This window comes from Bos indicus x Bos taurus, chromosome 5, assembly GCF_003369695.1.
Source record: "Bos indicus x Bos taurus breed Angus x Brahman F1 hybrid chromosome 5, Bos_hybrid_MaternalHap_v2.0, whole genome shotgun sequence".
In the NCBI taxonomy this organism is placed as follows: Eukaryota; Metazoa; Chordata; class Mammalia; order Artiodactyla; family Bovidae; genus Bos; species Bos indicus x Bos taurus.
Genome location: NC_040080.1, coordinates 14,609,506 through 14,633,262, shown reverse-complemented (window position 1 = coordinate 14,633,262; position 23,757 = coordinate 14,609,506). Strand labels below are relative to the sequence as shown.

The following is a 23,757-nucleotide window of genomic DNA, read 5'->3' as shown; positions in this document are numbered from 1 at the left end:
ACATCACTACCATCCGCAGAGCAACCATGGGTGACAAAGACCAGAAAAGATCTTCCACAGCTAAAGGCGTCAAAAAACTGGACAGACCTCCCTGGTGGTCCAGGGGACCTGGATTCGATCTGTGGTCAGGAAACTAGATCCCACGTGCTGCAACTAAGACCCAGCACACCCAAAGAAAGAAATTGGAGGACCCCAAACTGGAGAATGATTATATTGCCGAGGTTCTCCTCCAGGAGTGAGAGTTCTGAGCTGCATGTAGGGTTTCCCAGCCCAGGGGTCCCACACCAGGAAAATGAGCCCCAATAGCATTTGGCTTTGAAGACGAGAAAGGCTTAATTTTGAAGTCCCAAAGGGCCGGGAGAAATAGAGATTTCACTTTTATAGGACACACACACAAAATCTCATGCACACCAGGACCCAGAGCAAAAGCAGTCATTTAATAGGAGCCTGGGCAGACCTACCCATTGGTCTTAGAGAGTTTCCTGGGGGTGGGGGTGCTGTCACTTTGGGGACAGAGACACTGGCAGGAGCCATACTTGGGAACTTTCGATTGAATGAAGGCTAGAGTTGACTGATTAGTATTTCCCCAGTCCTACATTGACTATGATACTCCTCAGCATTCAGCCCCAAAACGTTAATCAAGGTGATAGGGACAGAGTAAAGGGACCGAAGAAGGTGATTAAATGGTTAATCCCACTAGCGGGGTGTAAGTAGAAAAAAAAATATGGGAGACCTCTGTAAGTTAATGGTCACTTAAGAAAGCAGGTTTGCTTAACCACAGAAGCAAGCAGGCTTCCTTAGCCACAAACCCAAGCAAAAGAAGCATGAGACATGCCCCCAGATGATGAAACAGTGGCATGAGCCCCACATCCTGCCCAGTGAGCTCAACAAGTTAATGATCCTTAGGACGTGCTCTCTCCACACATCGAAACAACAGTTTATGGAAAGGTGACATTTCAAAGTGAAAGGCACTCACTGTGCTGAGACCTGGAATAATTTTCCCATAGTGCCATGACAGTCCTGGCTTGACCATGGAGGGACAAGAAAACTCCGCTACCCAACCTGGAGAAGGGGCTGATGATGGAAACATGACATCTACTCAAGAATGAGGAAGAAGGTCTTCTCCCCCTCCCCACTTTTCCTTTGATTATAAAACTGTAGCCCACTAAGGTCTTGCGGAAGCACCCTCTGGCCTGCCCACTTTAAGCCTCTCAAGCATCCTATTCTAATCAGTTCAGCTCAGTTCATTTCATTTGCTCAGTCGTGTCCAACTCTTTGGGACCCCATGGATTGTAGCATGCCAGGCTTCTCGGAGCTTCCTCAAACTCGTGTCAATTGAGTCAATGATGCCATCCAACCATCTCATCCTCGGTCACCCTCTTCTCCTCCTGCCTTCAATCTTTCCCAGCATCAGGGTCTTTTCCAATGAGTCAATTCTTCACATCAGGTGGCCAAAGTATTGGAGCTTCTTCAGCATCAGTCCTTCCAATGAATATGCAAGGTTGATTTCCTTTAGGATTGACTGGCTTGATCTCCTTGCAGTGACTCTCAATTCTATTCTAATAAAGGGACTCTCAATTCCTATTCTAATAAATTCCTTACCTATCACTTTGCCTCTCTCATGCAGAATTTTTTCTGCTTTAAGACATAAAGCACCAAAGCTCTTCAAAGCCCCCCAAAATACCCATCCAGTGGCTTCAATTCAAAGGCACTCCACCAGAGGGGCTTGCTTAAGTTCCCACCAATCCTCCCTTTGTTGTTTTTCAGTCACTTTAGTTGATTTTGACTCTTTTCAGCCCCATGGACTATAGCCCACCAGGCTCCTCTGTCCATGAAATTTCCCAGGCAAGAATGCTGGAGTGGGTTGCCATTTCCTACTCCAGGGGATCTTTCCAACCCAGGGATCAAACCTGTGTCTCCTGCACTGGTTGGCAATTCTTTATCACCTAGTCACCAGGGAAGCCCCAGTCCTCCCTTACACACATTAAACTCCAACCAAATTGATGGGATCACCTCTAGCTCATGTAGTACCATTCTGCAAGTTAGAAGAGAGAATCCCTTTTTCAGATGATTGCAACCCTGGGGTACCAGCTTCAGGAGAGGATGGTCCCATTGTGTGAACCCCTCTGGGCAGAGGCAGCCCCACACCACAGAGTGTGGTTTGGTGTACAAAATGTGGGCAGAATTTCAGCTAGGTGCCCAGCCCCTAAGAGGGATGCAGGGAAACCTTACAAGTGGGGGGAGGGTATTTTTGGAAGATGACCTAAACCTGGCCCGTGAATGAGAAGAGTCAACCACAGAAGTGCCTATGAGATGGAAAGAGGATGGTCAAAGCAAATCTGGAAAGAAAAATAAATGGAGGATATTTCAGAGAAGACTCCTGGGGACTAGCTCTCATATTTGCTCAGGCAGAAAATAAAAATGGGAGCAAGATTTTCACAGTATTCCAAATCAAACCATATTTTGATTCAAACTCTTCTATGCTAAGCACGGGGATCACAGGATGGCCTTGGATTCCTTGGGCCTTTAAACTCCCTTATACTCCTCTTTGGAGATTCCCTGGTGGCTCAGATGGTACAGAGTCTGCCTGCAATGCAGGAGACCTGGGTTCGGTCCCTGGTTCTAGAAGATCTCCTAGAGAGGGAAATGGCAGCCCACTTCAGTATTCTTGCCTGGAGGATCCGGTGGACAGAGGAGCCTGGCAAGCTATAGTCCACAGGGTGGCAAAAGAGTCGCACATGACTGAGCAACTAACATTTTCTCTTTTCACACTCTGCTCTGGGGGTTATCTGATCTTCCACTCTCATTCATTGCTGTCAGTGGGAAATTTTGACGATGGAAGCACAGAACCCAGCGGGACGGAGACTGTGTTACTAGACCACCCACATGACTTACACTAAAACTCTCCAAGACCCAAAGGGGACACACCCAAGTGTGTCGCTCTGATCGGGCCTTTTAAGAACCCCCAGGGAAGTTCCAGAAAATTGGTTTAGAGTTATTAAGCCCTCCCACAATAAGGATATGATTATCATTATGTGTTTGCTTTGGCTCTTCACAGACTTCATTATTTGCTCAGGTGTCCTCACTGTCATGATTTTCTTCAGTCTTTTCGGAGGTAAAGAGCAACCAGAAGGAGGGTCATTGAACCAGCTTTCCATTTCAGCAAGCCCTTCCGGAAAGAAAAGCGTTTGTGATCTGGAAACGGGGTCCAGAAAGCATTTTGAAATTCACCTCAGCGGGTAGGGAGTCCCTGACACCACGTCATTTCAGAGTGAATAGAACGTGTAGAGCACAGAGAACAACAAGCCAAGGAGGAACCGGTTGTGCAGAGAGATGGAAATAAACTTGACGGCTCTGGATGGCTTCTCGGGGCACACTGTGTCCCAGCCGGAAGAAAGACTAGCCAGGCTCTTGGCAGAACTCCTGCTATTTTAAGGCCTGAGGAGGCTGACACAGGATGGGTGAGCCAGAGAGCTGGTGTGGTCTGCGTGTTCAGCCAAGGAGTGACAGTGATGGCCAAGGTACACAGACATCCTGTGGTGAAATTGCCCTGGGAATGTTTGCACAGTCAACGTGCAAACCAGCCAAGGGCTCTCAAAGCCAGGGCCTCAGGAGCTGACGATCTTCTCTGTTGTCTCTAACTCTTTCCCCTGGATCACCCTTCTCTTCATCCCTGGCTGCCCATCCCTTCAGCCCAGGCTCAGAGTCTTCTGTTCTCTCCTTCCTACACTCAGTCACTCACTCATCTATTTAATTTCTCTGTGCCAGGCCCAGGGCATAGAGTGGTAAAGCACATCACAAGACACTCATCAACTGAACCGTCCCGTAAGAAAGCTTCCCTGGTGGCTTAGATGGTAAAGAATCTGCCTGCAATGCAGGAGACCCAGGTTCAATCCCTGAGTTGGGAAGATCCCTTGAAGAAGGAAATGGCAACCCACTCCAGTATTCTTGCCTGGAGAATCCCATGGACAGAGGATCCTTGTGGGCTACAGTCTATGGGGTTGCAAAGAGTTGGACACGACTGAGTGACTAACACTTTCACTTTATGAAAACTGCCTTCCAGAAATCTGAACCACAATAACATAAGAGTCTTGTGATGGGGGATGGAAACCATGCTTCATGCCTCCTTCTCCCCTCATCTATTTTCCCTTTTTTCCTCCGTATCAATTCTTCCACCCTCCGTCCTCGACATTTTCACTCTGGGCTCCTTTTCTGTGCTCATCTCTTTTCTCCTTTCTTGTCCCCTCTCCATATCTCCCCTTCTCTGATTTCCACCCTTCCTTTTCCTCTTCCTGTCTGACCTTCCATCTATCCCTCTGTCTCACCCTGAACCCTGACAAGGCTCAGTTCTTGTTTTTTAAAAGACACTCCGTAGGCTTTCCTGGTGGCCCAGTGGTTAAGAATCTTCCTGCCAATGCAGGGGGACATGGGTTCGATCCCTGGTCCAGGAAGATTCCACATGGAGTGGATCAACTAAGCCCATGCATGCACCACAACTATTGAGGCTGTGCTCTAGAGCCCAGGTACTGCAACTACGGAGCCCATGGGCGGAAACTACTGAAGCCTGGGTGTTCTAGACCCCGTGCTCTGCAACAAGAGAAGCCACTGCAACGAAAAGCCTACGCACTGCACCTAGTGGGTAGCCCCTACTCTCCGCAACTAGAGAAAGACTAACTGCAACAACAAAGACCCAGTGCAGCCAAAATAACTAAAATTAGTAAACATAATTATTTTTTTAAAAAGACACTCCCCAAGGCTATTATGTTAAGTGAAATAAGTCAGACAGAAAAAGACAAGTACTGTATGACATCACTTATATGTGGAATCTAGAAAAAATATATACAATAGACTAGTGAATATAACAAAAGAGAAAAGAGAAATAGACTCACAGATATAGAGAACACACTGCTGCTGCTGCTGCTGCTAAGTCGCTTCAGTCGTGTCCAACTCTGTGCGACCCCATAGACGGCAGCCCCCTGGCTCCCCCGTCCCTGGGATTCTCCAGACAAGAACACTGGAGTGGGTTGCCATTTCCTTCTCCAATGCATGAAAGTGAAAAGTGAAAGTGAAGTCGGTCATGTCCGACTCTTAGCAACCCCATGGACTGCAGCCCACCAGGCTTCTCCATCCATGGGATTTTCCAGGCAAGAGTACTGGAGTGGGGTGCCATTGACTAGTGGTTGCCAGTGTTTGCCAGCAACACAGGAGTAGGGCAAGGGGAGGCACAGATTGTTACTGGATGTAACATAAGCTCATGTATGTACTGTACAATATGGGGAATATAGCCGATATTTTATAATAAATGTAAATGAAAAATAACCTTTAAAATTCTATAAAAATTTAAAAATTAAAAAAATTAAAAAGAGGAAATTTCCTGGTGGTCCAGTGGCTAAGACTCTGCACTCCCAATACAGGAGGCCTGGGTTTGATCGCTAGTCTGGAAACTAGATTCCACATGCCATGACTAAAAGGTATCACATGGCGTAACTGAAGGCCTTGCATGCTGCGATGTAGATCAGAGATGCTACACACCGCAGCTGGGACGTAATGCAGCCAAAGAATTAAATAATCCTTTTTTTTTTTAATTAAACCGAAAAAAAAAGACACTCCCCACCACCCAGGCTCCACGGGCACACAGCCACACATCTGAGCAGTCAATTCCCTGCTCTCACATTCCAGACCCCTCTCCCCCAGGGCATGAGCACAAGATTCTTATCAAGCGGGAGCCCGTGAGTCCTGCCTTCACTGGAAGCAGATGCCAAGATACAAGAAATTCACAGGAGGTAGAGTTTCATGGTGAGTTTCAAAAACAAACCCCAGAATTCCTGGGAAGAGGTTAAAATGTGCTGGACCCTGAGGGCATCATCTTAAGTGAAAAAAGCCAAAGACAAATATTATTGGGTCTCACTTATGCGTGGAATCGAATAAGAATGGGGGGAAATGAGTTCATAGATGCAAAGAACAGGGACTTCCCTGGCAGTCCGGTGGCTAAGACTCCACACTCCCAATGCAAGGGGCCCTGGTTTGATCTTTAGTCAGGGAGCTAGATTTCACATACTGCAACTAAGAGGTTTGCGTGCTGCAACTAAAAGAAGATTCTCAAAGATCTCATATGCCATAAGCAAGGTGTGGTACAGTCATATATATATATATATTTTTTTTTTTTTTTTTTTTTTAAAGATACAGGGAACAGATTAGTGGTTGCTAGAGGCAGGGTGGGGGGGTGAGCAAAGTGTGTAAAGAAGGGCAAAAGCTACACACTCCCAGTTATAAAATAAATAAATCCTGGATATGTAATGTACAGTGTGGCAACTATAGTCAATAATGCTGTATTGTATGTTTAAAAGCTGGTGACAGAGTAAATCTCAAAAGTCCTCATCCCAAGGAAAAAATGTAGAACTATGTGAGACAGCAAATGTTAATCAGATTTATTTTGTGATCATTTTGCGAAATACACAAATATTGAACCCTTATGTCCTACACATGAAATTAATGTAATCTTATGACTTATTTGAAAAGACCCTGATGTTGGGAAAGATTGAAAGCTGGAGGAGAAGGGGATGACTGAGGATGAGATGGTTGAATGGCATCACTGACTCAATGGACATGAGTTTGAGTAAACTCTGGGAGCTGGTGATGGACGGGGAGGCCTGGCGCGCTGCAGTCCATGGGGTCGCAAAGAGTTGGGCACGACTGAGTGACTGTACTGAACCAAACTAAACATCAACTGGGCTTCCCAGGTGGTGCTAGTGGTAAAGAATCTGCCTGCCAAGGCAGGAGACTCAGAAGAAATGGGTGCTATCCCTGGGTCGGGAAGATCCCCTGGAGGAGGGCATGGCACCCCACTCTAGTCTTCTAGCCTGGAGACTTCCATGGACAGAGGAGCCTGGAAGGGTACAGTCCTTGGGGGTGGCACAGAGTCAGACACAACTGAGCAAATAAGCAGCAGCAGCATATGCCAACTATAAGTCGATTTTAAAAAGAGGTTGACATGTAGGGCACATCAGCCAGGGGGCTCTTTCTGCACAGACTTCACCAGGGTGTGTGTGCCCGCCCTGAGGTACACACACACACACACACACACACACACACACACACACAACCTGTTCCCTCCATCAGCTGCTGGCTCTGATTCCCACTAATTCTCCCTCCTTTTCCCCTCCACACCTCTTTATTCTGTGCCCCTAAGCACATACTCACAGGCACAGACAGGCATACACACTGTCCCCTCCATGTCAGTGCCGTCGACTTACTCAGATGCTGCAAATTCGCCTCTAGTCGAGAGAGTCTGTCCATCACTGTCCAGTTAAGTTCAGACGGAGCAAAATGCAGCTTATTCTGGCGATCCCCCAGGATCAACTCCTGTACAATCCTCTTAGTGTAAAATATCAGGAGGAGATTGAGAGCGAAGACCAGCAGCAGCCCGATGCTGAGGACTCCGAGGACATTTCTCCTGAGCATGTTATTCTGTCCCTGGCTCTGCTGCTCCCTGGGGGCTGAGGGTAGTGTCACTGCCCAGGCAAGCTGAGGATCACAGTGAGCTGAGCCCTGACGGTGCTGGCTGCATAGAGGATACCCTGCCCACTGAGCCAGATGTTCTCTGAGTAGGAAAGCCGTACCGGGCTGCCTGGTTCTCCCCGGGCAGCGTCAGGCATGCGGAATGTGTCATGGCAGCGGCCCAAGGATGGGCAAGTCACCTGGGCACACCTTATGCAGAAGTCAGGTTACTGCTTGCTCCCGGAGCCAGTGGAGGCTCTTCTCTCTTGGTTTTGTTTGATTTCATTTTGCTTCTGAATGTTTCTTCTTTCTGGTAGGAGCCCTTAGAAGACTCTCCGAAAGGGCGTGTGAGGTCTGGACCTGTGACTGTAGCAGAGAAGAAACAGTAGGAGGGAAGAAGCCAGTGCGTGAGAAGTCTCTGGACCACGTGCTTTTTGAGAGCAAGGATGGTGTCTGAGATGTCTTTTTTGCCGGTGGCTCAGTGGTAAAGAACACTCTTGCCATAGCCAGAGACACAGGACATGCAGGTTCGATCCCTGGGTTGGGAAGATCCCCTGGAGGAGGAAATGGCAACCCACTCCAGTATTCTTGCCTGGAGAGTCACATGGACAGAGGAGCCTAGAGGGATACAGTCCATGGGGTCACAAAGAGTTGGACACGATTGAGTGACTGAGCTCGCTTGCACATAGAGTCTTGAAAATTATAGGTCTGTAACAGTTGTCAGTTCTGTAAAACTTCCTGCGAGTTCTACCTAGAAGCAGATGAGTGAGCTGGAGGGGGCCCACTGGGGTAAGCCCCAGGGCTCAGACTTGCTTCACTAGTCACTGCCCAGCTCTGCACACTGAGGTGCTAGCCTCCCCTGACCCTCAGCTTCCGGTAACTCTTCTGCCCCACACCTTGCACCCACTATATGCTTTGGACAAATCACCTGATTATCGTCATCACAGGTTAACATTTAAAATAGTTCCCCAGGGCTTCCCTGGTGGTCCAGTGGTTAAGAATCCACCTGTGAATGCAGGGGACACAGGTTCAATCCCCGGTCAGGGACAATCCCACAAGCTTCAGAGCAATTAAGCCCGTGTGCCACAACTACTCTTGAGCCTGCTCTCTAGAACCCACGAGCCTCACCTACTGAAATCTGAGTGCCCTAGAGTCTGTGCTCCCCAACAAGAGAAGCCACTGGAATGAGAAGCCCCCGCTGGCCATAACTAGAGAAAGCCTGCGTGCAGCAATGAAGACCCAGCAGAGAAAAAAATAAAATAAATAAATATTTAAAAAATAATAATAGTAAAATAGTTACCCAGAGCCCCAAAGTTCAAAATTCTCAATTAAGGGTTGAATTGCTTCATAATATCATCCACTCTGTCCCAGGTCCCCAGACACAGCACATGCTGATGAGAGCTGAGGCAGACATGTGGATTACAGCAAAGACATACAGTTTTAGGAAACGCAGGTGGAAAGAGAAAGAACCAAATGAAAAGTAATCAGTTCTTTTGTTTTCATCAGTTTTTCCCTTGCGTTCACATGCAAATTAGAGTCAAAAGAAATTTGAAATGGCTGATTGCTTCCGTTTCTGATGCAACGTAGAATGGACCCACTTGTCTCTATTACTCTCCATTCAGTTCAGTTCAGTTGCAGCCATGTCCGACTCTTTGTGACTCCATGAACTGCAGCACATCAGGTCTCCCTGTCCATCACCAACTCCCGGAGTTCACTCAAATTCACATCCATTGAGTCGGTGATGCGGTCCAGCCATCTCATCCTCTGTCGTCCCCTTCTCCTCCTGCCTCCAATCCCTCCCAGCATCAGAGTCTTTTCCAATGAGTCAACTCTTTGCATGAGGTGGCCAAAGTACTGGAGTTTCAGCTTTAGCATCATTCCTTCCAAGAACACCCATGACTGATCTCCTTTAGAATGGACTGGTTGGATCTCCTTGCAGTCCAAGGGACTCTCAGGAGTCTTCTCCAACACCACAGTTCAAAAGCATCAACTCTTCGGCCCTCAGCTTTCTTCACAGTCCAACTCTCACATCCATACACGACCACTGGAAAAACCATAGCCTTGACTAGACGGACCTTTGTTGGCAAAGTTATGTCTCTGCTTTTGAATATGCTATCTAGGTTGGTCATAACTTTCCTTCCAAGGAGTAAGCCTCTTTTAATTTCATGGCTGCAATCACCATCTGCAGTGATTTTGGAGCCCCAAAAAATAAACTCTGCCACTGTTTCCACTGTTTCCCCATCTATTTCCCATGAAGTGATGGGACCAGATGCCATGATCTTCGTTTTCTGAATGTTGAGCTTTAAGCCACCTTTTTCACTCTCCTCTTTCACTTTCATGAAGAGGCTTTTTAGTTCCTCTTCACTTTCTGCCATAAGGGTGGTGTCATCTGCATATCTGAGGTTATTGATATTTCTCCCGGCAATCTTGATTCCAGCTTGTGCTTCTTCCAGCCCAGCGTTTCTCATGATGTACTCTGCATATAAGTTAAATAAACAGGGTGACAATATACAGCCTTGACATACTCCTTTTCCTATTTGGGACCAGTCCTCTCCATTAAGAACAACCAAAAGCTCTGGCCACTGTACATTAGACTCTAAAAGGTGGAGAGAATAGAGCAGACCAGCTAGAGATCTTGAGACCTGAGGAAAAACTCAGCAGTGAGTTCCCTGGGTTCGCTTTTCAGCTGAGAGGTCTTAGACTGAACACTGAGAAGTTGCCAACCTGTCCATGTTAACAGGCAAAGACTATGAAAGCACCGAGAAATGCCTGCTGTCTATACACAAAGGAGAAGTCTAGCAAGATAGAAAACCTTCAAATAATAACTGCCCTACTCCAGGGACTTCTCTGATGGTCCAGTGGCTGAGACTCTGCACTTCCAGTTCAGGGGGCCCGGGTTCAATCCCTGGTCAGGGAACTAGACCCCACAGGATGTGCAACTAAAGATCCCACATGCTGCAACTAAGACCCAGTGCAGCCAAGTAAGCAAATTTTTAAAAAAAACCAAAACAACGACAACAAAAAAACTGTCATTTTCCAGCCAAACACCCCTGAAAACCCATTGCATCAGGACCAGTCATCAATAAAGACCACACGGGAAGCCTTCACTTCTACCCCCTTCTCCAGCTGTGACAAGGGGCGCCTTCCATCCCCCTTCAGGATGGTGTCAGAGAGCCATAACTTTTGTCCTTGTTCCCTGTGATGTCTGTAAGAACAGCACTGAAGTGCCCCTCCCTCTCTCAGCCAGTGTGGTGTCAGCAGAGAACTCAAGGGGAAACTGAGCTTCCTCCCTCCCCCACAACAATAATGAGGCCTCCCTCCCCCAGGTGTCAATGGAGGCCAAGTGGAAGCCTAGACTTTCACCCCACATGTCATAAAGCAGTGGCATCTCCCTTTGCCTACCAGAGCAGTGTCAGAAAGTCCTGCTAAAACAGAAAATTTAAACAAGATACAGAATCTCATGATATAATACCAAAATGTCCAGGATGCAATAAAAAAAAATTATGTGCCATACCAAAAACCAGGAAAATCTCAACTTGAATGAGAAAAGGCAATCAACAGACATTAACAGCAGTAGGACACAGATGTTGAAACTGTTTTATGAGGGTTTTAAAGCAGCCATTAGAAAAGTACTTTGACAAGCAGTTAACAAATGTGCTTGAAAGAAACGAAAAAAATAGTAAGTCTCAGCAAAGAAGTAGAAAATCTCAGGAAAGAAATAGAAGACATAAAGGAGAACCAGATGGAAATTTTTTAACTGGAAAGTAAAATAAATAAAAATTTTAAATGGTTTCTGTCTGTCTGTTAGTCGCTCAGTCGTGTTCAACTCTTTGCAACCCCATGAACTGTAGCCCGCCAGGCTTCTCTGTCCATGGAATTCTCCAGGCAAAAATACTGGAGTGCATTGTCATTCCCTTCAATTACAGTGTCTTAAATCCTCCTGGGGAAAAAAATGGTGATTCAATCATTAATAATTGCCGGGGTCCAGCCCCGGCTGATCCAGGGAGTTCGAAGCGGGGACGGCGTCGGCGAGGGTCAGGATACAATAGCTTCAATTAGATATTAATTAAAGATATAAAGAGTAATAGAATAAGGATAGCTCAGTGGGAAAATTCAGTGGAGAAAAGAGGCTGAGTAGCTTGGTTTACGCGGGAGACCAATAAAACTTCAAGACAAGAAGTTTGCACCACTTACGTAGGCCACAGGCGTCCTTCCGTTCTCCCGAAGGAGAGGAGACACTGAGGCCTCCCCGGTCGGATCTTAGAAGCCCAGGCATAATTAGTAAGCATGGTGGGTTCTGCGCTCCAGATGGAGACTCAGCCAGAGTGATATGGGGAGACCAGTCTTTCAAGGAACTGATCCCAATTCTTTATTTTCCATGGTCTACTTTTATACACTAAAATGTTATGCAAAAATCACGCAGGGTCAGCAGTCCTGACTTTTATTAAAGTCAGGTGCTTCATACAAATGTATACAGAGGTCTTAGGGGTGTTACATCATCTTCTGGCCAGGGGGCCTGCTGACAATTTATGACCCTCTCCTTGTGACAGCAGTCAGTCAACCAGGACACTTATTTCTCCAGGGGTGATTATTCTTAAAACAGACGCCACCCAAATAAAGTTACATTCCTATAGGGTGAGGGTGTAATGGGTTTTAATTAAGAAAAGAATTTACTTAGCCTAAGGTCTAACGTGATTAATATTAAAAGTTAATACTTATTTCTTCTATATATTCATTAATGTGTGTAAGGGCAGGGGATATGGAGACTTAGCAACAAACATTGGCTCAACAAATGAAAAACCCTTCACCAATACAATTTCTAATCAGCCCATTATACTTATTCTAATAGTTTTCTAACTTTTCTAAGGAACCTGTTTTTAGAAGGTTTAAAGCATCTCGTGCCTCTCACGGTTGGGAGGCTGTGAGCAATCACATGTGGCTGGACAAGCCTGTCAAGCCTGTCAGGCAGGCTAGAGAACCTTCAGAGGAGTTTGTAGGTTAAAACACTCTTGTCATGCCCAGGATTTTTTATTAACTGGAGCTCTAAGTTAACTCCTTCTTGGAAAGAGGTGGTGGGGGACAGCCCCCCGTAAAGTCAGAGGTGTAGATGAGCACAAAGTAGTAAAGTAGGCAGGCTCCGGTTATGGGGGTAGATGCTCGAGGATTTCCAGGGGGACTCCTGAGGCTCGATCCCGCCTTTGCGTATGTCGAGCCTCCTTCCTCATGACCTTTGCCACGGGCGGAGTGCCTCACTTTGGCCCCCAACAAATAATGTCTGTCTTTTCTTTCCCTTGCATACAACCTCCAGCCAGACAGCAAACATTTCAGAACGGGTTGCTTTTGTCGATCATAAATGCTGACTTCTTAGAAGGAAATTCCAGCCCCCTTCCATACTTTACCACTAAAATTTCTGCTCATTCTATGATCATTAAAGGAGAGTATGTCCTCAATAGGTTAAACTGTACCCTTTCTTAACCAGTTACAAATATCTGCGTAATTTCAGAGGATTCATTCACTTGACGAGGAATAGGGTTTATGACAGTGGCTAAGAAAAAGCTGATTTGTGGCTTGTGAGCATGTGTTGGAAGGAAAGAGAAAATAAATATCTTGTGAGCACCTTCTATGGGCCAGCCAGTGGTAGGCGCTGGATGCACGTGGTCTCATCTGGTCTTCATAATCACCCTGTGATGGGAGGACTATTACTCCATATCCCAGATAAGGAAACAAAATCAGGAGGTCAGGTTGTATTTGTTTCAGTTTTTTAATCATACTTTTTTACGCTATGGGGCTTCCCTTGTGGCTCAGCTGGTAAAGAATCCGCCTGCAATGTAGGAGACCTGGGTTCGATCCCTGGGTTGGGAAGATCCCCTGGAGAAGGGAAAGGCTACCCACTCCAGTATTCTGGCCTGGAGAATTCCATGGACTGTTACAGTCTATGGGGTTGCAAAGAGTCGGACATGACTGAGGGACTATCACTTTCAATTTTTTATGCTGTAGTTTTGGGGATTAGTACAGATAAACTGCAGAGTTTTTCTTTTGCACAGATATCCATGTTCCAATGTCCTTCCTGACCTCCTGGACTGGTTGCGTATATATTTGTCATTATGGTAAAGTGTATGTGTGATGCAGAAACAAGAGTTCCAAGGCAGGAGTTTTTCACTTCAGTTGCTTAGCCAGGAGTGGGACTGGAAGATCATAAGATGATTCCCTTCCCTCCACACCCCCCTCAAAATCATAAGGTGCGCAAAATTGTAGAGTAAGAAATTCACTTTAAAGATGGTCTTTCCCATCAATAATCAAGAGGCTTAGACAAGTTTTTCCACCAGAACAACAGAGGAAAGAGAATCACACTGCAGAATTAGCACTGTAAAATCTAATGCATTTGTACATAATTAGGAAAAGCCAACAGTGTAATCAATACAATTGATAAACACTTAACTTTGAGAAATAGCAGAGCAACAGGATTCCTTGCAATTAATTCATCAGTTCTGAGTGCTTATCATAGAATAGAGTTGGGCCAAGGAAAAAAAAATAGCCTGAAAAATGGACCAGTATAGATTACAGAACAAAGCAACACAAGAAGGGAGGATCTGTACTCACAACCAAAATATGTCTGGCTTTTTTCTTTGTTTTTTAATCACACCTGGTTGTGAGTGTCATCAGAGACCTAGCAAGAAAGTCTTGGCCATTATCATCAGAACTAGAGTAGATGTAAGTTTTATGTAGCCCAGACTTGTCCTTGTAATTCACTTTCATAAACCTTTAAACTCAGTTCTTCAAATGTTATCTGATGGATGATATTTGAAGCACTATCTTAGTTACCAGCTGCCATCTGCCAGCAACAGCTCAGCTTCTGTTTCATTTAGGCATTCTAGTGAGACTTTAAATAATTCAAGGTGAAACTAGCCATTTGGAAAAAAAAATGGAAGAAGCACTTAGGAAAAGATATTTAGGAATTTCATACAAGTGCTGGTTAGTTTGTTGGGTTTGAGAAAGTGGTATCTCTACCTTACATTGAATTTACTGAAGATTCAGCTGAAAACAAGGGCTTCCCAGGTGGTTCAATGGTAAAGCATCCACCCGCCAATGCAGGAGACAAAGACATGTGTGTTTGATCCCTGAGTCAGGAAGATTCCCTGGAATAGGAAATGATGACCCACTCCAGTATTCTTGCCTGGAAAATTCCATGGATAGAGAAGTCTGGCGGGCTGCAGTCCATAGGGTCGCAAAGAGTCAGACCCAGCTGAGCACACACACGCGGTTGAAAACATATAAGAAAACACCATGATGCTTTAAAAAAAAAAATTCTGGAATCGGTGTCTGCTTCCAGCTATGATGGAGTATTTGGAATCAGATTGTCCCTCTTGACAAGACTATAAAACTGAACAAAATATATGAGACACCAGTTTTCAGGCAGTAGGCACCAGTGAACTGTGATCCCTCAAAGAACGGAAATATGAGATGAGGCCTACATTTACCCCCATCTCCCAATCTGGACACAATTTTGCAACCATGGGGCAGGATGGTAAGCCCCAAGCAGAATCAGAGAGCAGAGTTTGGGAGTTACTAAAGCATCTTTAAATTTCAAGGCAAGGAACCAAACAGTTCAAGAAGCTACATAGAAAGAGGTAGATTTCTGAGGAGTCCCTCCAGATTCCCAGACAAGGGAATGAGCCCAGGGAGAAACTCCACAAGGTCTAGTTAGGAAACTGCTACAGCTGTGAGGCATAACAAAAATACTAGAGATCACACAGCCTTGGTAGATACAGGAATTCTGGTTGAGTCACAAAGGAGACATCTTAGTAAAAACACCCTGAGTATTCTGCTAAGACAGTAGGAAAACCACTGCTTACATGTAACAACCATGCCCAAGGATATAGGACACTCTAATCCCATCACTTCATGGCAAATAGATGGGAAAACAGTGGAAACAGTGGCTGACTTTATTTTGGGGGGCTCCAGAATAACTGCAGATGGTGATAGCAGCCATGAAATTAAAAGATGCTTACTCCTTGGAAGGAAAGTTATGACCAACCTAGATAGCATATTCAAAAGCAGAGACATAACTTTGTCAACAAAGGTCTGTCTAGTCAAGGCTATGGTTTTTCCAGTAGTCATGTATGGATGTGAGAGTTGGACTGTAAAGAAAGCTGAGTGCCAAAGAATTGATGCTTTTGAACTGTGGTGTTGGAGAAGACTCTTGAGAGTCCTTTGGACTGCAAGGAGATTCAACCAGTCCAACCTAAAGGAGATCAGTCCTGGGTGTTCATTGGAAGGACTGATGTTGAAGCTGAAACTTCAATACTTTGGCCACCTGATGCAAAGAGCTGACTCATTTGAAAAGACCCTGATGCTGGGAAAGATTGAGGGCAGGACGAGAAGGGGATGACAGAGGATGAGATGGTTGGATGGCATCACTGACTCAATGGACATGAGTTTGGGTAAACTCCAGGAGTTGGTGATGGACAGGGAGGCCTGGCATGCTGTGATTCATGGGGTCACAAAGCTTCAGACACGACTGAGTGACTGAACTGAACTGAACTGAACTGAAAACCCACTATGCTGCTGCCGCTGCTGCTAAGTCACTTCAGTCGTGTCCTACTCTGTGTGACCCCAGAGACAGCAGCCCACCAGGTTCCCCTGTCCCTGGGATTCTCCAGGCAAGAACATTGGAGTCGGTTGGCATTTCCTTCTCCAATGCATGAAAGTGAAAGTGAAAAGTGAAAGTGAAGTCACTCAGTCATGTCCGACTCCTAGGGATCCCATGGACTGCAGCCTACCAGGCTCCTCCGTCCATGGAATTTTCCAGGCAAGAGTACTGGAGTGGGTTGCCATTGCTTTCTCTGGAAAACCCACTATCAGTTCAGTTCAGTTCAGTTCAGTCACTCAGTCGTGTCCGACTCTTTGCAACCCCATGAATCGCAGCATGCCAGGCCTGCCTGTCCATCACCAACTCCCGGAGTTCACTCAGACTCACGTCCATAGACTCAGTGACGCCATCCAGCCATCTCATCCTCTGTCGTCTCCTTCTCCTCTTGCCCCTAATCCCTCCCAGCATCAGTCTTTTCCAATGAGTCAACCCTTTGCATGAGGTGGCCAAAGTACTGGAGTTTCAGCTTTAGCATCATTCCTTCCAAAGAAATCCCAGGGTTGATCTCCTTCAGAATGGACTGGTTGGATCTCCTTGCAGTCCAAGGGACTCTCAAGAGTCTTCTCCAACACCACAGTTCAAAAGCATCAATTCTTTGGCGCTCAGCTTTCTTCACAGTCCAACTCTCACATCCATACATGATTACTGGAAAAACCATAGCCTTGACTAGATGAACCTTTGTTGGCAAAGTAATGTCTCTGCTTTTCAGTATGCTATCTAGGTTGGTCATAACAGAGACCAAAACAAGTCTCAACAGTATCAAGGTAAGTTTCCAGTATATTGACAGCCAGAACAAAACTCAACATTCTTTAAAGGAAAACAACACAAACAAGATGCTTTACAAGGATTCATTCACAAAGTCAAGGATACAATTGCAGATTACTGGACATATGGAGAAGAAGAAAAAATTAAAACACAAGTCAATAGAAACCGACAGAAGAAGACTCAGATGTGGTCATTCAAACATTAGGACTTAAAAATGGCTATTATAAAAAATGTCCAGGAACTTAAAGAAAGAGATGGGCATATGAATGAAGAGGTGGTGAACTCTCAATGAAAAAAGCAGAAACTCTAAAAAGGAACCAAATGAGAATCCTAGAATTGAAATTTATAAGTATCTGAAATTAAAAATTTACCAGGTGGACTTAATAGCAGACTGGCAACTTCAGACAAAAAAGATCATAAATTTCCAGACCTATCAATAGAAATTATCCAATGTGAAGGAAAAAAAAGATTAAAAATGATTTTTAAATCATTTTCTTGAGCTGCAGTCTCTTCTTCCTTGTTTCATTTCCTTTCACGCATCTCTTTGGCTTGTCTCTCTTTCCTTCGAATGTCCAGCTCAGCAGAGAGCTTTCTGGTCTACTGGAGACCGCTTGTTAGAACATCTTGGCATCATTCTCCTCCACATCTGTAGGTTTTTCTTCCTTCTTTAATTGCCCCTTTCAATCTTTCACTGCATATTCCATGTATTATTTTCCTGCCTGAATGATACACAGGGCCCTTGCCTTATTCTCCTGATCCAGTTGTTGTTGCTTGTTGTTTAGTCATTAAGTCATGTCCAAATTCTTTGCGACCCTATAGACTGTAGCCCACCAGGCTCCTCTGTCCATGGGATTCTCCAGGTGAGAATATTGGAATGGGTTGCCAGTTCCTTTTCCAGGGGATCTTCCCCACTCAGGGATCAAACTACGGTCTCCCACACTGAAGGCTTTTCTCATTTGGATTTGTTCTTCATTTAAGATTTGGATGGCTTTATCACTATCTAGGAGGGCCTGTTTTGTGAAATTAGTCAAGGCCTCTACTTTAATCGTAATATCTGTTGTCCCTATAGAAGGTACGAATAAGGCAGCAATATACTCATAAATTCTCCAAGCCAGGCTTCAGCAATATGTGAACCGTGAACTTCCTGATGTTCAAGCTGGTTTTAGAAAAGGCAGAGGAACCAGAGATCAAATTGCCAACATCCACTGGATCATAGAAAAAGCAAGAGAGTTCCAGAAAACATCTATTTCTGCTTTATTGACTATGCCAAAGCCTTTGACTGTGTGGATCACAATAAACTGTGGAAAATTCTGAGAGAGATGGGAATACCAGAACACCTGATCTGCCTCTTGAGAAATTTGTATGCAGGTCAAGAAGCAACAGTTAGAACTGGACATGGAACAACAGACTGGTTCCAAATAGGAAAAGGAGTACATCAAGGCTGTATATTGTCACCCTGCTTATTTAACTTATATGCAGATTACATCATGAGATACGCTGGACTGGAAGAAACACAAGCTGGAATCAAGATTGCCGGGAGAAATATCAATAACCTCAGATATGCAGATGACACCACCCTTATGGCAGAAAGTGAAGAGGAACTCAAAAGCCTCTTGATGAAAGTGAAAGTGGAGAGTGAAAAAGTTGGCTTAAAGCTCAACATTCAGAAAATGAAGATCATGGCATCCGGTCCCATTACTTCATGGGAAATAGATGGGGAAACAGTGGAAACAGTGGCAGAATTTATTTTTCTGGGCTCCAAAATCACTGCAGATGGTGACTGCAGCCATGAAATTAAAAGACGCTTACTCCTTGGAAGGAAAGTTATGACCAACCTAGATAGCATATTCAAAAGCAGAGACATTACTTTGCCAACAAAAGTCTGTCTAGTGAAGGCTATGGTTTTTCCTGTGGTCATGTATGGATGTGAGAGTTGGACTGTGAAGAAGGCTGAGCGCCGAAGAATTGATGCTTTTGAACTGTGGTGTTGGAGAAGACTCTTGAGAATCCCTTGGACTGCAAGGAGATCCAACCAGTCCATTCTGAAGGAGATCAGCCCTGGGATTTCTTTGGAAGGAATGATGCTAAAGCTGAAACTCCAGTACTTTGGCCACCTCATGCGAAGAGTTGACTCATTGGAGAAGAGGCTGATGCTGGGAGGGATTGGAGGCAGGAGGAGAAGGGGACGACAGAGGATGAGATGGCTGGATGGCGTCACTGAGTCCATGGACGTGAGTCTGAGTGAACTCCGGGAGTTGGTGATGGACAGGCAGGCCTGGCGTGCTGCGATTCATAGGGTCACAAAGAGTCGGACACAACTGAGCAACTGAACTGAACTGATACTCATACCATTGAAACACAGACTTATCCACCTAGCATGTAAATAAGGTAGATTTACCAGGGCTTATTGTGGGTTAGGCTTTATGGTGCCATGGGCAAAAGTGAATCCCAGTGTGCAGTGGCCTACCCAGCCAATTGGTAACCAAGGCCAAAGGTTAGGCCCACAAAGCCATTGGGTTCCATTGAGCGCCACCCAGCGGATTCCAGGGTTATATTTCCAATCAGAGCCTAGCCAATGGATGGGCTGGTTGGGGTGGTATGTGACCTCAAATGTTCTTTTCCATTGTTCTGGGGATAGGTACCCCCTATATTTTAGTTCTTTTGGGTCTAATGCATGGTCACCAAACCCTACTGTTTGTTCTTTTTGTTCCCAGAATAGAGTGGTGGGAGTAATTAATTGACCCTCTTCTGGGGTCATCCAGAACTATTCATCCCAGACTTGGTAAAATTGTTCAACATACCTAGAGGCCTGTCCTCCCTTGCTGGTCAGGGAGATTTTTTCCTTTTTGTTCTTTAAATATGAGCTATAGGCTTTTGTTACTTCTGTGAAACTGGTGTTTACATCAAATGTCACCCAATGATCCAAGTCTATTGACTGTAGGTCTGGCTTACACCAAGAAAGCAAGGAGAGATTATGATTGACAAGAGAAAGGAAAGTCTCTTTTTGTCATTCCAGAAAAGAGCAGAGTGGTTTAAAATCTCATTGGTGGAGCGGTGACACCCACCAAGGAAGTCCGTCTGTCACAGAGAGAGGCATAGCCCCATGTACCCAGTAGTTGGAGGTGTTGTGGAAGTCCGCGTAGGAATGTGCCCATGAGATGAAAACATTGTCCTCAATGGAAATGGAAGTTAAATTCAAAATCACGTTGATGAGGCCAAGCAGCAGGAGTTGATTATGTGGCTTCATCCTGAAGGGGCTCGTCCAGGATCTTCTTTTCCTTCTTCTTAAGGATGATCTTAGTCTCTTGAGGGTCAGTGGGGTCCCTCTGCTCAGTCCACCCAGCATTTTCTGGGTCTGCATGGTACGTTCTCTTCATCCTCATGTGGTGGATCCAGGGAGTGACAGCTGCAACTTGAACTGCCATAGGGGTGGTTAGAACAACAGTGTATGGACCCTTCCAACGTGGGGCCAAGGAGTCATGTTTCTACTCCTCGACCCACACCTGACCCCCAGGCACAAATTCGTTCCCAAGGGGGAATAGCACCCTTTCTTATACAAAGTTAGTTACCTGATTTATTACCTTACCCAGTTGTTCCATCTGCTGCGAAATCTCATCTCCCTTACCTGAGGCAAATTTGTTGACACCTGTTTTATTATGGGAGGGGGCCTCCCATACACTGTTTCATATGGAGAATAGTCATGGGACCGTGGGGTCATCCTGAGTCTGAGCAGAGCCATTGGAAACAAGTCCCCCCACAGTCAGTCTCTATGATCCAGTTGGAGAATATCTCTTTTAAGTGTCCGGTTGGTTCCCAGAACTCTGGGGCCTATATGCTGTATGTAATTTCCACTTGCTGTTTAAAGTTTTGTTTACTTGTTGTACTAAATCAGCTACAAAAGCCAGGCCATTGTCTGATCCAATGCTGGTGGACATCCAAATCTGGGAACTATCTCCCTAAGCAGACACCGGGCTACTTCTGACGCTCTTTCAGTCCAGGTAGGAAAAGCTTCTAACCATCCCGAGAATGTACATACCATGACCAGCAGGTAACGGTAGTGTCGGTGAGGTTTCATTTCAGTGAAGTCCACTTCCAGGTGTTCAAAAGGCAGCGTGCTTTTCAGCTGAATCCCCGGAGGTTTCTGTCTGTGCCAAGAGGCAGCACTGATCGTATGAGCAGGCAGTGCAGTTCTAAGATTCTGTCCTGCATAGGGAAGAGATGCGGGGAACCAAGAAATATTTTTGAATTAGCTCTTCCAGTTTATCATGGCCTAGGTGGGTCGCTTGGCGTGTTTGGTTTATCAGAGTGGGTGCCAGCTCCTCCAGTACCAATAATTTGCCACTTGGCAATTCCCACCATCCCTTTTTACTCTTGATGGCCCCTTATGCTTTGGCTAGTTGGTTTTGGGCTTCATTGTATTTTGGAGAGTCCAGCGTTAGCTCAGGCAGCTCCGCCAGTATGAGAGCTTTAATAGGGGCTTCACTTGTCAAGCCCAAGCCCTCGGCTGCTTGTTTAGTGGTCTTATCTGCCAGGCTGTTTCCCCGATCCCAATTGGGGAGGGTATCCTCTTTTTGATGTCCTTGGCAGTGCATGACTACAACACTTTCTGGTTCCCAGGCAGCATCTAGTAGGGTCTTAATGTCTTCCTTATTTTTAATATCATTTTCATTAGCTGTCAAAAGGCCTCTCTCCTTATACAGAGCCCTGTAGTGTGGCAAAAGCATACCTGGAGTCTGTGTAAGTGTTTGTCTTCTTGCCTTTTGACAGCTGGAGAGCCTGGATTAGAGCACATGGATCAGCCTGTTGAGCGGACCAGTGTGATGGCAGAGAGCTAGCCTCAACGATGCTTTCTTCCATGACTACTGCATATCCCAACAGTCCTTGTTCTTGTTTCATCAGGCTGGTGCCATTGCTGTACAGGACCAAATCTGGGTCTGGGATTGGCTGGTCTCTCAAGTCAGGTCTGCGGGCATATTTCCTTGCAATCATGTGAAGGCCCCCCTTCTCCCACAGGAAGGAGAGTGGCTGGATTCAGGGCCTGACAAGGCTCAGTAGTAACATAAGGGTTCTCACATAATCGTCCCTGGTATTGAGTAATCCAGGATGTTGACAGCCATTTATGGGGCTGTCCCCTTAGGAGAGTGTTGACCTTATCCAGGACTTCTACGATCAAATCTTGGCCCACAGTCAGCTTGGTTGCCTCCCGGACCAGGAAGGCAACTGCAGCAACTGCCCGTAACCATCCTGGACACCCAGTGGCAACACTGTCCAGCCGTTTCGGGAGATAAGCCATGGGTCTGCCCCATGTCCCCAAAGTCTGGGACATCACTCCCATAGCCACCTTGGCCTTTTCAGTCACGTAAAGAATAAACAGCTTAGCAAGGTCTGGCAGGCCCAAAGCGGGTACTGACATAATTGTACTGGGTTTGAGTTCTATTAGCATTGAGACTTGTTTTGCAAGCCTGGGGGGGTTGTCTTCTGCCCAGACCTCAGGGAATTGTTGAGTTAACTCTCTTGACTGTTTAGCCTGTCTGGTTTCCCTTCCAGGAAATCGTGCAACCTCCATTCATCTTGAGGGGTTACCGAGAGGAAGAGTAAATAGGTTGTTGAGCCCACTCAAAGAGTAGGTCTTTCGTTGGGGGGAAAGGTCACTTGTGCCTCCAATTTAGACAGCAAGTCTCTTCCCAACAAAGGCACTGGGCATTCAGGCATGTATAAAAATTCATGAGTCACTTGGTGTCCCCCCATCTGACATTTTCAGGGTAGGCTTAAGACACAAAGTCTGCATTTATCACCATCTGAGACCCAGCAGCCTCTAGATCTATTGGCATATAAAGTCTACAGGCCTCGAACAGTCTTTCATGGAACTCAGAGAGTGATTCCTTTCATGCACTGGAGAAGGAAATGGCAACCCACTCCAGTGTTCTTGCCTGGAGAATCCCAGGGATGGGGAAGCCTGGTGGGCTGCCATCTATGGGGTCACACAGAGTCGGACACAACTGAAGTGACTTAGCAGCAGCAGCAGCAGCAGAGAGTGATTCGCTTTCCCTTTGAATCACTTGGGAGGGTTTTGAGATACTCATAGCTTTTCGGGCCCCCTCTTGAGACCTTGTAAAATAGCCACCTGATATCTCTCCAGGTGGCCCCTCTCTTCTGTGTTACAGTCCCAGCTGGGCCTCTCATCGGGGGTGGCTATTTCTGCCCAGCGCTGTGGGTTTGCGGTACCCCAAGGTGCCGTTTCTCTTAACCATTTTCTGGCCTCAGTTAGGATCCTGTATCTTTCCTCAGTGATGAAAAGGGAGACTAGTAGTTGGATTATGTCATCCCATGTAGGGAAGTATGTTCAAAAAATAGTCTCCATTAGCCTAATCATGGCTTGTGGCTCACCCAAGTAGAGTGGAGCGTGTCTCTGCCAGTTTAATATATCCATAGAGGAAATGGCTGGTAATAATAGGCTACAGGGGGTGGACAGTAGTGCCCCATGCGTCCTGAACTGGCAGCTGTTGTAGCTCTCTGAGGGGCATCTGTAGTGGGGTTCTTTCCCCCTTTTCCTTGGCAGAGCACAGCTTCTAATTCCTGTGTTTTCTCTCCTCTTCCCATCAGTACTCACCAGGAGCCGTGGATACAATCTAGGAGGTCCGGCTGAGGTGGAATTCTGGGGGCGTGACCAGAGGTCTCCATCGCTGGGATCAGAGCCTGCCGAAATGGTGGCTCTACGAACTCTGGGAGAGCTGGTGGAAGAGCAGTGGCTGCTGCAGGAAATTTACCTGGCCCTGGATTGGGCATTAATGCTGCCTCCGGTCCTGGTGGAGCACTGGGAGGCAGGTGCATCATTATCCTGAGTC

The 23,757-nt window shown here is 46.0% G+C and overlaps 1 protein-coding gene across 1 annotated transcript in view; it reads right to left on the bottom strand.

Moving 5' to 3' along the window:
* The window catches only part of GALNT8 (polypeptide N-acetylgalactosaminyltransferase 8), a 53,864-nt gene extending 31,659 nt beyond the window's left edge, over positions 1-22,205 (bottom strand). Inside the window, exons 1-5 of the mRNA XM_027543393.1 lie at positions 22,062-22,205; positions 21,639-21,688; positions 20,949-21,057; positions 19,714-19,859; positions 7,254-7,633 (exon numbers count right to left, since the gene is read on the bottom strand). Coding sequence (XP_027399194.1) covers positions 7,254-7,633; positions 19,714-19,859; positions 20,949-21,057; positions 21,639-21,688; positions 22,062-22,205 — 829 coding nt within the window. The remainder of the gene's footprint in view (positions 1-7,253; positions 7,634-19,713; positions 19,860-20,948; positions 21,058-21,638; positions 21,689-22,061) is intronic.
* Positions 22,206-23,757: the final 1,552 nt, after the last annotated feature.